We start from the raw sequence: 18785 nt of genomic DNA on the forward strand, positions 1-18785 counted from the left end.
AAGAATCCACTTCATAAGCGAAGACAGACGTAATTCGCCTCTGCAGTGGTTCAATTTGTGGATGTTCAATAAAGCACGGTATTCCTTTAAAGAAGCTTTGGCGAAGCTTTACCTCAGTGAATCAATATTTGCAGAATAATTAGTGTACTAACTAATGTTGCAATATACAAGAAGTATCTTGTAAAAATGGAGATGTAAAAACAGATAAGACAACAATCCCCTGCAGACATTTATACACTGGTGTGCAAAACTTAAGGACGAAGTAACTTCTGCTCGATGCATCACTGCACTTGACAACTGCTGGGCGGCCGCTGGTGCACGTGTATTTTCAGTCGGGGCAACGGGCAGGACAGTCCATTCGCCGACCATCCTCTCGTTTCACTGACTCCACCAACTGCGCTGTTCGGTAGGGTCGCGCATTTTTATCCACAAAAATGACCTCAGGCTCGAATGCACCCCTGAAAAGACGCACATGGGGAAGGAATACAGTGTCATAAAAAAGTTTACTGATGAGTGCACCAAGTTCAAAAACACGGAGAACAACCTTTACCACGCTTTCGGGCGAACACGGACTATGAAATTTTTATGTCAATGTATTCGCCCATGCAACATTATGCCTCACCGCACCATAACACCTGGACCACATAAACGATAATGTTAGACAATGTTCCTGGGTGCAATACATGCTCCCACCCTCTAGCCGTATAAGAGATCGTCCAACATTGTCGAATGTGATCGTTTTGGTGATCCAAATGTTATAGTCTACATCTACATCTATACTCCGCAAGCCACCCAACGGTGTGTGGCGGAGGGCACTTTACGTTCCACTGTCATTACCTCCCTTTCCTCTTCCAGTCGCGTATGGTTCGCGGGAAGAACGACTGACGGAAAGCCTCCGTGCGCGCTCGAATCTCTCTAATTTTACATTCGTGATCTCCTCGGGAGGTATAAGTAGGGGGAAGCAATATATCCGATACCTCATCCAGCAACGCACCCTCCCGAAACCTGGACAGCAAGCTACACCGCGATGCAGAGCGCCTCTGTTGCAGAGTCTGCCACTCGAGTTTGCTAAACATCTCCGTAACGCTATCACGCTTACCTGATAACCCTGTGACGAAACGCGCCACTCTTCTTTGGATCTTCTCTATCTCCTCTGTCAACCCGACCTGGTAGGGATCCCACACTGATGAGCAATACTCAAGTATAGGTCGAACGAGTGTTTTGTAAGCCACCTCCTTTGTTCATTCATTACATTTTCTAAGGACTCTCCCAATGAATCTCAACCTAACACCCGCCTTACCAACAATTAATTTTATATGATCATTTCACTTCAAATTGTTCCGTACGCATACTCCCAGATATTTTACCGAAGTAATTACTACCAGTGTTTGTTCCGCTATCATATAATCATACAATAAAGGATCCTTCTTTCTATGTATTCGCAATACATTACATTTGTCTATGTTAAGGGTCAGTTGCGACTCCCTGCACCAAGTGCCTATCCGCTAAAGATCTTCCTGCATTTCGCTGCAATTTTCTAATGCTGCAACTTCTCTGTATACTACAGCATCATCCGCGAAAAGCCGCATGGAACTTCCGACACTATCTACTAGGTCATTTACATATATTGTGAAAAGCAATGGTCCCATAACACACCCCTGTGGCACGCCAGAGGTTACTTTAACGTCTGTAGACGTCTCTCCATTGAGAAAAATATGCTGTGTTCTGCATGCTAAAAACTCTTCAATCCAGCCACACAGCTGGTCTGATATTCCGTAGGCTCTTACTTTGTTTGTCAGGCGACAGTGCGGAACTGTATCGAACGCCTTCCGAAAGTCAAGGAAAATGGCATCTACCTGGGAGCCTGTATCTAATATTTTCTGGGTTTCATGAACAAATAAAGCGAGTTAAGTCTCACACGATAGCTGTTTCCGGAATCCATGTTGATTCCTACAGAGTAGATTCTGGGTTTCCAGAAATGACATGATACGCAAGCAAACAACATTTTCTAAAATTCTACAACAGATCGGTGTCAGAGATATAGGCCTATAGTTTTGCGCATCTGCTCGACGACCCTTCTTGAAAATTGGAACTACCTGTGCTCTTTTCCAATCATTTGGAACCTTCCGTTCCTCTAGAAACTTGCGGTACACGGCTGTTAGAAGGGGGGCAAGTTCTTTCGCGTGCGGAGACATGAGCGCACAGACCTCCAAATATTTGAACACGGTATATTCACCGGTAAGCGTTATTGTGACAACGTACTTCCTCCCCAAGTCCGTCTTTTCATAGCTTCATTCGGCCCTGACTTCATTTTTATGGACAACAACGTGCGACCACATCGAACAACAGAGCAGGTGGAGGAGCTCTTGTCACTCGAGGATATTCGGTGAAATGAGTGGCCTGTCTGTTCTCCCGACTTAAATCCCATCGGACACGTGTGTGGTGCATTGGGGAGACGTATTGCAGCACGACTAGCCAGCAGCTTTCAACACTGCTGTTGGAAAAATGGAACGCGCTACCACGAGAACTCTTCACCAGCCTCGTGGCCAGCATGCATGCGCTGCCACACACCCTAGTAAGAATTATGCCCCGCCTTTAGCAATGTCCAGAGCAACATCATGAATTTCCTTGACTTAAGTGTAATTATTTCCTTTGAATAAAAGTGTCATTTCTGTTCCCCTCGTTGAGTATTTCTTTACCTTATGTGCTACTCTGTAGCAGTTCTTTCCATAAGTGTTCCAAGTTTCATCGAACTATATTACCCAGTAGTGACACATCAAGCGAAAGTTGCTTTCGTCCTTAAGTTTTGCACACCACCGTATTTTAACATTGAACAGAAAATCCTTGATAATACTATGTAGCTCCAGAAACGTGAGGGTGGACATAAAGCGAGACAGGTCACAGTTAACACCTCGTCAATATTGATGTCAAGGGATAGAACTTTGAGAGGGGTCGATTATTTAAGGAACCATCATGGATTCGTCTGTAATGATTAAGAGAAACCACGCGTCATCTAAAACCAGAATGGCCAGATGGGGCTTCAGCTACTGTGTCACTAAGCTGGGTTTGGTGAACACAAATAAAACTATGTTTTGCATATAGTGGCCTCACATTCACTATGAGAAATTTTAGTTATATATTCGCTGGAGAACTACAGCTATGCAATGTTATTCCTTTTCAGACTTCTCTCCGAAGAGTTCCCTCAATGAGCTGGAAAGGACAGCTACACAGCAGCGCTATGTATGACCGCATTCGCAATCAGGAGGCTGGGGACAAACGGTCAAGCAAAACGGCAGACGGCAGCACACAAGTGGCTGAGTCCTCTGTTTCAGCGCGGCAGACGTTCATACGCAGTGTTCCCGCAAAACAGCCCAGATTTGTATGCTGTTGCAGCCGCCATGTTAACACAGACGTGATTAACGACCAGCGCCCGCTTCCGCCGCAGATCCAAGATCCACCTGATCTGATTCAGCACAAAGACATAGATAAAGAAAAGCAAGACGTGGAGAAAGAAAACGAAGTCTCTGACCAGCAACCTGTGAGTATTCCAATCCGACACTTATCTTACCGAATTCATTTCGATATCACTTTTTGTATTTGGGACCATTTAGCAACCACGTTCATTTTCTTACAAGTTATATAGTCGATCTATCACCATATAGCTAACAGAATTAAGTCACCATTTTAATCGTGGTTGATGAAACCTGTTTTCTTTATAGTGTCTCTTCTACTGTATTGACTTCGATTTGGACCAAGTTTCCTTTACCTATGAATAGTGATTGCCACTGTTTCATGCATCGTAATGTCGGAATAACACAGGCACTGCAATATCGTATTTATCCGCCGACACCGGGCAAGCGGCTTTCAAATAAAATGTCTCCCTTGCACGGAAATATACACTGTTGAGTCAAACCATTATGACCACCTGCTTTGTCCGCATTTGGAACGAAATACATCACTGATTCTGGGATCCGACAGTATGTTGGTAGGTTTGTGGAGATATATGGCATTAGATGTCTACCCACAGGTCACGTAATTTGCGTAAATAACGGACCGCTGATTTGCGTGTGCGGTGAAGGCGCACGACAGCGATCCAGACGGGTCCATAAGATTTACATCAGGCGACTTTGGTCGCCGAGATATCAACGTGACTTCACTATAATGCTCTTCAAACCACCGTAGGACGGCTATGGCTCTGAGACACGGACATTTATACTGAAGAAAGGTGACATCGCTGTCGGGGAAGACACCAAGCATGAAGGGATCCAGGTGGTTCGCAGCTGTCATCGTAACTACAATTACTACCACAGACCCCACTTAAGCGCAGGAGACTGTCTCCCAGACCATAATACTGCTCCCATCAGCCTGCATCCGTGGCGAGCTGCACGTTTCGAGCCGCCGTTCACCTCGGTAACTGCGCTTGTGGAGACGATTAGCGATCTGGTGTAGCAATGATTCACCCGAAAAGCCGACACGTTTCCATTGATCGGCGGTCGAATCCCAATGGTCCTGTGCCCACTACAATCGTAATTCACGATATCGGTGGGTCGGCATGTGAACACGTAGGGTTGGTCTGCTCCGGAGCTTCATGTTCAACAATGTATGATGAACGGTGTGCTCCGAAACATTTGAGCGTACATCTGCATTGTGCTCTTTCGGCAGAGATGCCACAGATCACCATCTATCTACTTTACAGAGCAGACAAGCCTCCGAACGCCACGTTCTGTGAAAAGTCGAGGACGTCCAACCATTTAGCGCCTACTGGTAGTCTCACTGTCCTTCTAACTCTTTCCGCACATGCTCACAATAGTAGCACGTGAACACTCGACCAGCTTCGCCTTTTTCGAGATACTCGTCCACGGCTCTGCGTAATAATAATCATCTGCCCTTTGTTAAAGTCGCATGTCTCAATGAATTTCCCAATTTCCAATCCATAGCTAAGCTAGGGTGATTCCTCGTCCGTGTCTGCCGCGTTTACATACTTTTGTTACCGCGTCAGTACCCGCAACGCCACCAGGCGGCATCCAACGTCTTGGGGATAGTGGTCATAACGTTTGGCTCATCAGTGTACATAATGGATGCACGACTATAAGTTGTAGACACATGGTTGACGACATATGGAAGTTTGGGTCTGGCCGTGAGCCGAGCTCGGATAGCCAAATGTAAGGCGACCACCCGCGATAAGCGGGAGATCTTGATTCGAGTCCCGGTTCAAATGGTTCAAATGGCTCTGAGCACTATGGGACTTAACTTCTGAGCTCATCAGTCCCCTAGAAGTTAGAACTACTTAAACCTAACTAACCTACGGACATCACACACATCCATGCCCGAGGCAGGATTCGAACCTGCGACCGTTGCGGTCGCGCGGTTCCACACTGTAGCGCCTAGAACCGCTCGGCCACCCCGGCCGGCGATTCGATTCCCGGTCCGGTACAAACTGTCACTGTCGTCACTGAATTTCACAGCTGATAGTTGTCCATATTCTCAACAGCGAATACATTTCATGTATTATGAATAATAGGCTGTACAGGCAAAACTACTTTATTTCATTGGAGCAATGTCCTTCACTGTGTGATTAATCTGATATGGATGTTACTTTTCTTATACAATAGTTAAAATGAACTTTCGTATTCATTTGTACTTACTTGCATTCAGGTACTTGATAATGTCAAGAAGGTCGAAACATGTGCCCCAATGAAATAAAGAAGTTTTATGTTTCTCTCAATCCTTTCCTGTCAGTGTGTGTGCTCTCAGATGTGTTTGCCTTAAGAGCAGACTAGCCACAACTACATATTGATGGCAGTAACAGGTAATACTATTGTAGACTTTGTCCTAACTAACGTGTACTCTCAGCACATTTCGTAAGTATTTCAAGATACCGACACAAAGTTTCTTATGAATGTGAGTATTCAAAGAATGAGCATTTTTTTACTATGTTAAATACACGTAAATTATAGCTGCTGAGGTTTTGAGCTACTACTGCTTTTTAAATGGAAAAATGAAGTATTTTCAACAGTAAACGATACCTAACGAATGGTGTAGAGATGTAGAACATACCGATGTTCGCAGTGAAATGTTTCGTAGAAATTAATGGAAAATGCCGCCAGCTGATATCCTTATATTTTCTCTGTCAGACACCTCATACGCTCAAGACCTTGCTTCAGTACATGAATATACCGTCCCACAAGCCCAGGCAAAGATACATTGAATAATACTTATCAGACATGCTGACAAAACCTTTCCAAACACTATGTCCTCTTGACAACTGGAGGTCAAAGCGTCTAGACATGCAAGGCCAGCAGTGTAACCTAAAGAGGTCTGGAGGTCACAATGTCTAGACATTCGAGTTCAGCAGGCAGATGTACCAACTTCCGCCCCAACCCCCTCCTCTCTAGATTTCTTCTCCTATTGGCTGTAAAAATGGTGGTCTGTTATCCTATTGGATAGATGTATGGGATTTAACCCTGTCCTGTTGCAAATTATGAACTGTACTATAAATTAGGTTGCTAGTAATTATACATTGCTTAGCATCGCACTTGCAAGCCAGCATTATCCTTAGAACAACATCTTCGAATGAGGTGACAGCACACAGTGCATCGCTACTGTAAGAGTACTGAAAAAAAAATCAGGTGTTTAGTACATGCATTGTCCATTTTTCTCTCATCCTGATCTAGAGTGGAATGATCGATATGGCTGTCAACGATATTGGTTTTTGGCTAGGGGTAACATACATCTGCTGCCACTTTGGTTGTGCATATGCGCAAACTTGCTCCCATCTTAATTTCTCGTAGTGTGATGTGTGATCTACATTGTGCATACACTATCTGCTCAAAGGTACCGGGACACTTTCCAGAGGACATTAATATGGAATGTGTCTACCACTGAAATGAACACCATACTTAAAAGGAAAATCGTAACAGGCAGTGGAAAAAGTTTATTTTGCCTCCCTGCCACTGATTGCTCTCCATAGAAAGAGGGTGATGTTGAGGTACTTTTTATAAAAAAAAAACATGTCTCTGCCACTGCTACGTAGTCCTTATTTAATAAGAGGGTCGTGGGTTCAGTAGAAAAAAAAGCTTTTTTGATACCCTGCCATTGATTTCCCTGCAAAGAAAGAGGGTGCCGCTGAAGTAATTTTTAAAAGTATCATGCATCTGCAATTGCTATGTAGTCGGTTTTTAAAAAAATAAAGTCTTGGCTGGCAGTAGAAAAAAATTTCATAGACAAATCCATTACTTAATTTCGTTCCAGACATGAAACTTCTGCTGTCTCTATCATTTAACCTCTGTGCCTGTTCCATTCGTGAATGGCACATGGAAAGAATTATTGCCGGTGAACCTCCATATTAGCTCTAACTTTTTCGATTTTCTGGTTGTGGTCATTTCGTGAGACGTATATGGGGGAGGGTGGGGGAAGTGTTATGTCCTCAACTCTTCCTGCACACACTCTCTCGGATTTTCAACAGTGAACCTCCCGTGATGAACAACACATGTCTTGTAGTGTCTTCCACCGGAGATTTTTCAGCTTCTCAATAACGCTCTCGTGCAGATTCTGACGAGCAGTACTTAAAAATCGAAGTAGCAAGTGTTTTAAAAGCGACTTTCATGGAAGAATTATATTTCCTTAAGTTTTTCCATTGAATCTGGGCCTGGCATTTGCTTCCCTGTACATTTAGTTTTACGTGGCGATCCACTTTAGGTCACTCCCGATGGTTACGTCCAAGTATTTTACGATTTTTACTCTTTATAGCGATCTGTTGTCAATAGCGCAATTTTACAGCACTGGGTTTATCGACTTATTTATGCGCTGTACATTATATTTACTTACATCCAGTGTCAACTCTTAGTCCTAGTACCAATCATCGATCATCTGTAGCTCTTCCTGCAATAACCAAGTGTAATTATGAAGCCGGCCGCAGTGGCCGTGCGGTTCTAGGCGTTACAGTCTGGAGACCGCTCCGGTCTCAGGTTCGAATCCTGCCTCGGGCATGGATGTGTGTGATGTCCTTAGGTTAGTTAGGTTTAATTAGTTCTAAGTTCTATGCGACTGATGACCTCAGAAGTTAAGTCGCATAGTGCTCAGAGCCATTTGAACCATTTTGTAATTATGAAGTATTACAAAAGTTGTCTCCCACATATAGGAACAGTTGTCCGACTGGCGAAGTGTCCACCAGATAGCGCAGTCGTTACAAAACGCGTGATGTGTAGAGTTTTCGCTCACAGATCCGAGTTCTGGTCTACGTTTGAACAAGAAATTTCCTTACCAGAATCGAAATAAGCCACTCTCTCTTTACTATTTACTGAGCATTGCCGCCCCAACTCCCTTATCACATCCGTGACACTCTGTCTCTCCTGTTCCTCGATAATGCAAAACGATCTCCCCTTCTTTAGACTTTTTCGATGTCCTCCGTCAAATCTATCTGGTAAGGATCTAATATCACAGAGCAGTACTCTAGCAGAGGATGGACAAGCGTATTGTAGGCAATCTCTTTAGTAGACACGTGCGCCTTCTATGTGCTGTGCCAATAAAACGCAGTCTGGTTTGAGTTACCAACAACATTATCTACGTAATCGTTCCACTTTAAGCTGTTCGTAATTGTAATTCCTAGGTATTTACTTGCATTTACACTCTTTAAATTTGTGTGGTTCATCGTGTAACCGAAATTTAACGGATTTCTTTTCTTGCTCATGTGAATGACCTCACATTTTTCCTTGTTCAGAGACAATTTCCTCATTTCGCACCATAAAGATAACGTTTCTAAGTCATTTTGCAATCGGTTTTGATCTTCTGATAAGTTTACTAGACAGTTAATGACAGCTTCATCTGCAAACAATCTACGAGGGCTGCTCAGATTGTCTCCTAAATCGTTTATATAGATTAGGAGCAGACGATGGCCTGTAACACTTCCTTGGGGAACAGAAGATATCACTACTGCTTTACTCGATGATTTTCCGTCAGTTACTACGTACGTGACCTATCTGACAGGAAATCACGAATCCTGTCACCCAACTGAAGCGATACTCCATGGGCATGCAATTTGATTAACACAGTGCGTTATGAGCAACTAAGAGGGGAACAAATTCGCACAAGTGCACTGCCCATGCAGCAGGAGGTACACGCTACCCCTAGTCAAAAAAATATCAAAATCAGCCATATTTGCCATTACACTCTTCAAGAGCAGGTGGGCAAAACTGACAATATACGTATTAAACATCTAAATTTTTTCGTAGTCTTAAAGTAGCTCTGCACGTGCGTTGTCACATAATGGGAAGATGCTGTGTAAAGTAATGCTAGCCTGCAGATGTAATACTAAGCAACGTATAATTCTTATTAACTTAGGTTAATATACAATTCACAGTTGACGGTAACACAGGATCAAGTCCTATGCATCAAGCCACTAGGATAACACCCCATACCTTTTCCAGCCAATAGGAGAAGACACCTAGAGGGAAGGGTAAAGGCGGAAGACGTTATGGGATCTGCCTTGAACGTCTAGACACTGTGACCTCCAGACATCTGAAGGGTATACTGTTGGCTTTGAAAGTGCCGGCCGCGGTGGCCGAGCGGTTCTAGGCGCTTCAGTCCGGAACCGCGCGACTGCTACGGTCGCAGGTTCGAATCCTGCCTCGGGCATGGATGTGTGTGATGTCCTTAGGTTAGTTAGGTTTAAGTAGTTCTAAGTTCTAGGGGACTCATGACCTCAGAAGTTAAGTCCCATAGTGCTCAGAGTCATTTGAACCATTTGGCTTTGAAAGTCTAGACGCTATGACCGACAGATGCCTGGAGATCATAGTGTCTAGACACATTAATGGCACTGGCAATATCTGGCGTGTGAACAAGAGTGTGTTTCAAGATTATACTTCTACAAACATGTCTGGAGGGATCCAGAAACCTTCCTAAATAAATTGACCATGCAATATGCATGCTATTTTACTTGGGTTTTTCGTTTCGTATCTTCCTAAATAGGCACAACCCAGTTGGCCTACTGGGAGAAGAGGGAGGGGTGAGGGAAGGGGGGAAGTTTCTAGACATCCAAGGTCATCCGCCCAACCAACAGCATTACAGCCCACCTTTAATTCATTGCCAAACTGGATGAGAGGAAGAAGAGGTGATGAGTGTGAAAGCTCATCCCACATACTTATGACATAGACGTAGAGAGAAGAAATTGCGCCAGTGATGGTTCAGTCATCATACTTAGTTGTGTTATGCAACGGCAAATCAGTGCAGAAAACCTTTATTGAATCAAAGCTACACAATCGTACAACTAAAAATAAAACTAGGTGAAGCATGAAAAGTAGATCAAGGTAAAAAAAGGAGAGGGGGGGGGGGTGGAGATTATTTCGGTGAATCTTACCACGTGGCTAGCGCCGTTGGTCTGCTTACTTGACTAGACGATAAAGGCAGCATCATCTGCAACAACCTAGGACAGCTGCTCAGATTGTCTCCTAATTCTTTTATATATGTAAGGAACAGCAGAGGGACTATAACACTACCTTGGGGAACGTCAGAAATAACTCCTGTCGTACTCGATGACTTTCCGTCAATTACTATGAACTGTGACCTCTCTGACAGGAAATCACGAATCCAGTTGCATAATTGAGATGATATTGCATAAGCACGCAATTTGATTACAAGCCGCTTGGGAGGTATAGTGTCAAAAGCCTTCTGGAAATCTAGAAACATGGAATCAATTTGAAATCCCTTGTCAATAGCACTCAACGCTTCGTGTGAGTAAAGAGCTAGTTGTGCTTCACAAGAACGAAGTTTTCTAGATCCCTGTTGACTGTGTAGTAATAGACTGTTCTCTTCGAGGTAATTCATAATGCTCACACAAAATACATGTTCCTGTTGCATATCGACGTACACGATACAGCCTTGTAATTTGAATTTCTTGAATATTACTGTGACCTGTGCATCTTTCCAGTCTTTGGGTACGGATCTTTCGTCGAGTGAGCGGTTCTATATGATTGTTAAGTATGGAGCTATTGCATCAGCATACTCTCAGAGAAACCTAATTGGTAAATAGTCTCATACTCTGAAAGGAGCTTAATTGGTATACAGTTTGGACTGGGAGACCTGCTTTTATTAAGTGATTTAAGTTGCTGCACTACTCCGAGGATATCTACTTTTAAGTTATTCATGTTGGCAGCTATTCTTGATTTGAATTCTGGAATATTTACTTCGTCTTCTTTGGTGAAGGTATTCCGGAAGGCTGTGTTTAGTAATTCTGCTTTAGCAGCAATGTCATCGATAGTATTTCCATTGCTATCGCGCAGAGAAGGCACTGATTTTGTCTTGCATCTAGTATATATGATGTACGACCAGAATCTCTTTGGATTTTCTGCCACGTTTCGAGACAAAGTTTCGTTATAGAAACTATTATAAGCATCTCGCACTGAAGTCAGCGCTAAATTTCGAGCTTTTGTAAAAGATCGCCAATCTTGGGGATTTTGCGTTAGTTTAAATTTGGTACGCTTTTTTCCATTGTTTCTGCAACAGTGTTCTGTACCGTTTTGTGTACCAAGGGGGATCAGCTCAGTCGTTTGTTAATTTATTTGGCATAAATCTCTCAATTGCTGTCGGTACTATTTCTTTGAATTCAAATCACATCTGATCTACACTCACATTGTTAATTTCGAAGGAGTGTAGATTGTCTCTCAGGAAGTCATCAAGCGAATTTTTATCTGCCTTTTTCGAATAGGTATATTTTTCGTTTATTTTTGGAGGATTTTGGAGTTACGGTATTCAGTCTCGCTACAACAACCATGTGTTCACTAATCCCTATATCCTTTGGATACTCGTTATTAGCTCAGGATTATTTGTTGCAAAGAGGTAAAGTGTGTTTTCACAACCGTTTACTATTCGAGAGGGATCATGAACTAACTGCTAGAAACAATTTTCAGAGAATGCATTTAGTACGATTTCGGATGAGTTCATTACCTGTTCTTGGATGGCAAGCACAGATGTAATGAAGTTATGGTGTGCTTGTATCCACCCTTTCGATGGTCAGACGTGGTCGACCGGAAACTTGGAAACGAGTCTGCCTGTCCTCATATTCGTATGCCGTCCAGCATCGGGCCATTGTCACATCCAATTGCCACACAAATCTGGATATTGCACGATTCGGACAGCCTGTCATATGTACGCCTACAATGAGCCCGCTCTCAGATTGTTAGGTGCTGATAAGGCTGTCTCACAAGAGTATGCGGCATATTCGAGACCTTCACAGTGATCACTCAACATCTGTCGCGGTTTACGCCCCTTATATAACCTACCAGGCTTGATAACAACACTAATGCACTCTGGTGGTTGTTCTGCTTGTTGCAGAGAATTGCAAAACTAATCATTTACATATCTGCCAACAGCGTATCGTGTACGAATTTAGATTGACTTCGGAAGATGTTTTCTGAGCCCTTGTTTTTTTCCGGCATTGCATGTCTGTCAAAGTATTATGCACAATGATGGACTCATCGGCTTGACTGGAGACTCGTACTCATACATTAGTCACTGTGCGACGTGCAGCCGTCCGCATCCGTCCAAAATGTTCGGATACTGATTTCATTCCTGGGGCATAAGCGACAACAGCACATAAACTTCTGTGGGAGCTTGAACTAACAACTGTAAACAACAGATGCGCATCCGACCAGTCAGTTGGTAACTAACATTATTAAATATTGGACGTGGAACCGCAGTGTGTCAACTTTGGTGGAGCGGCATCTCTAAGTCAACTGGGCAAGACATTTTTCAGAATGTTACGCTTACCGTACTTGATTGAAATCAATACCCAGACAATACTTTCCTGGAAAAATCATCACGAGTAACGAGACTTGGTGTTATCAACATGAACGTACCACAAAAAGACAAAGTGCAGAAATTCATAGAAACATCAACGCTTTGACGACATAATCGACATTCAAATCAATGCGACGCGTGAGTTCAACAACATCCCAAACGAGGTCTTTTCGGCCAGTTTCTCACTGTTGTATGAAAGTTCTGTGCGTTGTATTCAAGTGTGGTGTGTGTGTGTGGGGGGGGGGGGTTGAACAAATGTAGCATTAAAAACCATCTTCTCGACTTTTTATTAATCTAGTCTCAAAACTTTTCGGACTGACGTGGTATTTTCGCTCATAGGCTTTTCGAAAGACTTATGAAAGGAACCACGAATTTTCACATGATTTTTCAGCTTTCGTATCTCAACGTTCGTAGTAACAACTCCGTTGGGGGACTGCATGGGAAGAATGTAAAGATTAGATTTGATTCAAAGTTGGTAGCACCCTATCAGCCCACCCTGCTTCTATGGAGTGTCCTTCCAGGGCCACAGTGGAAACTCAAAGCCCTAAAGAGGCATTACACATGACCTTCTATATTGGCGGTTGTAATACAGTCCGCTTCCTCATAAATGCTGTAACAATTGGTTCTCCTCTTCTTCACGACATGAAATAATATAGTATTCGAAAGATTACAATTTCCTCAGGCTTCGCTTTATGCGAACCACGGTCAGTTTTGGTTACGTATGCGTTGTAAACAAAATTTTTCCACATAATGATATGTGATTTTACCAACGTAGCGAAGTGCAAGTAGCGTTCAATAAGTAATGCAACACATTTTTTTTCTGGAGGCAGGTTAGTTTTATTCTGCATTTCGACACACTATATTATTCTCCACTCCTTTGGCTACAAAACCTTATTTTTCAACGTAATCTCCGTTGAGTGCGACGCCCTTACGCCACCTTACTGGGAGGTGCTTCATGACCGCATGGTGCCACTCTATAGGTCGACGTTGGAGGCAAAGTCTTCCTCCATCAATAACCTTTACATCATCCACGTACTGTTTCCCGCGGAGTCCATCATTCATTGGACCAAAAGCCGCACGGTGCGAGATCTGGGCTGCAGGTTGGATGAGGAAGAACAGTCCAGTGAAGTTTTATGAGCTCCTGTCGAGTTCACAGACTTGTGCGAGGCTTTGCGTTGTCATGGACAAGTACAAGTTCGTTTGCGCTATTGTGACGGAGAACAAGCTGAAGTCGTTCTTTTCGATTTCCTGAGGATTGCACAGCACACTTCAGAGTTGATCGTTGCACTGTGAGGGAGAACATCAAACAGAATAACACCTTCAGAGTCCCAGAAGACTGTTGAGGGCGCTGCTTTGAACTTTTTCTTCGGAGGAGAGGTGGTGTGCGATCACTATATTCATTGCCCTTTTGTTTCCGGTTCGAAGTGATGAACTCATGTTTCATCGCCTATGACGATGCTAAAAATTACCACTATCAGCTTCGTAATGCTCAAGCAAACCCGCACAGGTGGTCCTTCGTTGCTCTTTATGGTTTTATGTTAGGCGACCAGGAATCCAGCGGGCACTCGCCTTTGAGTACCCGAGCTGGTGGATGAGTGTGTCAGCACTACCACCAGAGACGTCGAGTTGAGCAGCGAGGTGGTTCATTGGGATCCGTCCATCACCTCGAATGAAAGTGTCCGCGCGTTCCAACAATGCAAGAGTGCATTAGATTAGATTAGATTAGATTAGATTAATACTAGTTCCATGGATCATGAATACGATATTTCGTAATGATGTGGAACGAGTCGAATTTTCCAATACATGACATAATTAGGTTAATTTAACAACATACTTAAGTTAATATAACAACTTTATTTTTTGTGTGTTTTGTTTTTCTTTATTTTTTATTTTTATTTTTTAAATTTTTTTTTAATTTTCTTTTCTTAATTTATATCTAAAAATTCCTCTATGGAGTAGAAGGAGTTGTCATTCAGAAATTCTTTTAATTTCTTCTTAAATACTTGTTGATTATCTGTCAGACTTTTGATACTATTTGGTAAGTGACCAAAGACTTTAGTGCCAGTATAATTCACCCCTTTCTGTGCCAAAGTTAGATTTAATCTTGAATAGTGAAGATCATCCTTTCTCCTAGTATTGTAGTTATGCACACTGCTATTACTTTTGAATTGGGTTTGGTTGTTAATAACAAATTTCATAAGAGAGTATATATACTGAGAAGCTACTGTGAATATCCCTAGATCCTGAAATAAATGTCTGCAGGATGATCTTGGGTGGTCTCCAGCTATTATTCTGATTACACGCTTTTGTGCAATAAATACTTTATTCCTCAGTGATGAATTCCCCCAAAATATGATTCCATATGAAAGCAATGAGTGAAAATAGGAGTAGTAAGCTAATTTACTAAGATGTTTATCACCAAAATTAGCAATGACCCTTATTGCATAAGTAGCTGAACTCAAACGTTTCATCAGATCATCAATGTGTTTCTTCCAATTTAATCTCTCATCAATGGACACACCTAAAAATTTGGAATATTCTACCTTAGCTGTATGCTTCTGATTAAGGTCTATATTTATTAATGGCGTCATACCATTCCCTGTACGGAACTGTATGTACTGTGTCTTATCAAAATTCAGTGAGAGTCCGTTTACAAGGAACCACTTAGTAATTTTCTGATAGACAGTATTGACAATTTCATCAGTTAATTCTTGTTTGTCAGGTGTGATTACTATACTTGTATCATCAGCAAAGAGAACTAACTTTGCCTCTTCATGAATATAGAATGGCAAGTCATTAATATATAATAAGAACAACAAAGGACCCAAGACTGACCCTTGTGGAACCCCATTCTTGATAGTTCCCCAGTTTGAGGAATGTGCTGATCTTTGCATGTTACGAGAACTACTTATTTCAACTTTCTGCACTCTTCCAGTTAGGTACGAATTAAACCATTTGTGCACTGTCCCACTCATGCCACAATACTTGAGCTTGTCTACCAGAATTTCATGATTTACACAATCAAAAGCCTTTGAGAGATCACAAAAAATCCCAATGGGTGGTGTTCGGTTATTCAGATCATTCAAAATTTGACTGGTGAAAGCATACATGGCATTTTCTGTTGAAAAACCTTTCTGGAAACCAAACTGACATTTTGTTAGTACTTCATTTTTACAGATATGTGAAGCTACTCTTGAATACATTACTTTCTCAAAAATTTTGGATAAACCTGTTAGAAGGGAGATTGGACGGTAATTGTTGACATCAGATCTATCCCCCTTTTTATGCAAAGGTATAACAATAGCATATTTCAGTCTATCAGAGAAAATGCCCTGTTCCAGAGAGCTATTACACAGGTGGCTGAGAATCTTACTTATCTGTTGAGAACAAGCTTTTAGTATTTTGCTGGAAATGCCATCAATTCCATGTGAGTTTTTGCTTTTAAGCAAGTTTATTATTTTCCTAATTTCAGAGGGAGAAGTGGGTGAGATTTCAATTGTATCAAATTGCATAGGTATGGCCTCTTCCATTAACAGCCTAGCATCTTCTAATGAACACCTGGATCCTACTATATCCACAACATTTAGAAAATGATTATTAAAAATATTTTCAACTTCTGACTTTTTGTTCGTAAAGTTTTCATTCAATTTGATGGTAATACTGTCTTCCTCTGCTCTTGGTTGACCTGTTTCTCTTTTAATAATATTCCAAATTGTTTTAATTTTATTATCAGAGTTGCTGATTTCAGACATGATACACATACTCCTGGATTTTTTAATATCTTTTCTTAATATAACACAGTATTTTTTATAATTTTTGATAGTTTCTGGGTCACTACTCTTTCTTGCTGTCAGATACATTTCCCTTTTCCGGTTACAAGATATTTTTATACCCTTAGTAAGCCATGGTTTGTTACAAGGTTTCTTACGAGTATATTTAACTATTTTCTTGGGGAAGCAGTTTTCAAATGCATTTACAAAAATGTCATGAAATAAATTATATTTTAAATTGGCATCAGGTTCACGGTACACCTCATCCCAGTCTAACTGCTGTAGGCTTTCCCTGAAATTTGCAATTGTTAAATCGTTGACTGAACGTACTACTTTGGAGGGCTGTTTAGTATTGCTGAATGGAGCGATGTCATATATTGTAACTAGCTGAGCACCATGATCAGAAAGACCATTCTCAACAGGCTGAGCATTTATCTGGTTAAACTTATCTTGGTCTATAAAGAAGTTATCTATCAGTGAGCTGCTATCCTTTACCACCCGAGTAGGAAAATCAATAACGGGTGTCAAATTGAAAGAACCGAGTAATACTTCAAGGTCATCTTTCCTATTACCCTCTTTCAGAGAATCTACATTGAAGTCCCCACAAATAATAATTTGCTTCCCCCTGTCTGACAGATAGCACAACAAGGAGTCCAAATTTTTCAGAAATAGATGAAAATTTCCTGATGGGGACCTATATACAGTTACAATTATAAATGTGCCTTTATTTAATTTAAGCTCACAGGCACATGCTTCTATATGTTTCTCTACACAAAACTTTTTTGTTCCTATACTTTTTGCACAATGATAACTTTTGACATATATGGCAACTCCTCCTTTCTCCATATTTTCTCTCATTACATGTGCAGAGAGCTTATATCCACTTACATTTACCTTATCCATATCAGTAACAATGTGATTCTCAGACAGGTATAGTATATCTATTTCATTCTCAGCTTCTAAATCTTCTAAACAAACCAGAAGCTCATCTGCTTTATTCTTTAAACTCCCAATATTTTGATGAAATATACTTACATTATTTTTAATTATACTTTTATGAGAACCTTTCCTTATTCTAACATTTGCAGTACTCTCCTGTCTGAGTTTCTCATTGTGCTTAGGCCTAGTTCCTATACCAGTGATCACATGGTGTTCAGAGAGGCAGATTATGTCAACTGGGTTGGGTGACTTTAATTCATCAATGCAATTACCTAGGACTGAAATACAACTTGGTGGAGATAAAATTTCTGGTGATTGGTGAAAATTTATAATTGATAGCTGTGATTGGTGATCAAATGTGCTAGAATTGTGCTGTTTAATTTCTTTCCTAAACTGAAGATTTGTTTCAATCCTGACCTCTCGTAGAACTTGACATCTTTCTGTCTCACCTATCCTAAAAAAGGTGCTGCTCCAACACCTGTAACCACTGGTATTTTTACCATTCATGGCAGTGCCTCCCCCCCTTAAATTTCCTGCTATTACCCCAGCCAGTTTCCCCTTCCCTTTCCTGTTGAGATGTAGGCCGTGCCTGGTATAGTCCCACCTACTGAGATAATCAACAGGAACCACACCAATATGAGCCCCCGCACCCGACCCAAGCAGCCGTTCCAACTCCAAATTAACTCTCCCAACAGAAGAGTTCAAATGAGGCCGGTCATGGCGTCTCAGGACAGATACAAATTCAACATTGGTGTGTCTCGATGCCGACGCAATCTTTACCAGGTCACACTCTATACTGTACCCTGGATCTCTGTCGATGCTGTTCCCTGGCCCTCCTACAATAACCACGGTGTCTTCCCTGGTAAATCCTTTACAGAGTGAACCTAAATCCTCTGTCCCCTGATCCAGACTAGCACTTGGTTTGAAAAAATTTGTGACCTGGTATTCTGGTCCTAATTCCTCCTGCAGAAGTTGGCCTACACCTCTGGCATGAGAACTGCCTAACAACAAAACTTTCTTCCTTTTCGATGACTTTCCTACACTATTTTTCAATTTCCTATTGAAAGTTTGTTGTGTCCTGTCTACACCTACCTCTGCTTGAGGCTCATCAGTTTCTAACTGAAGCAACAGGTCAAACTTATTTTTGACATTCACCACAAAACTGTCAGACTTAGTTCTAGGCCTGTTCCTTCTGCTACCTGTTGCCACTTCCCACCTCTCTTTGCCCTTCTCCCTCCTTAACCTGTCCAGATCTTCCCTAGCCTGATCTAGCTCAGCCTGAAG

At 41.9% G+C, this 18785-nt stretch overlaps 1 protein-coding gene across 1 annotated transcript in view; it reads left to right on the forward strand.

Annotated features, from left to right (window-relative positions):
• LOC124722533 overlaps window positions 1–18785 on the forward strand; it is a 193520-nt gene that overhangs the window by 116566 nt on the left and 58169 nt on the right. Inside the window, exon 9 of the mRNA XM_047247681.1 lies at window positions 3394–3538. Within this exon, the coding sequence (XP_047103637.1) occupies window positions 3394–3538 (145 nt within the window). The remainder of the gene's footprint in view (window positions 1–3393; window positions 3539–18785) is intronic.

Source organism: Schistocerca piceifrons, chromosome X (assembly GCF_021461385.2).
Source record: "Schistocerca piceifrons isolate TAMUIC-IGC-003096 chromosome X, iqSchPice1.1, whole genome shotgun sequence".
Lineage (NCBI taxonomy): Eukaryota > Metazoa > Arthropoda > Insecta > Orthoptera > Acrididae > Schistocerca > Schistocerca piceifrons.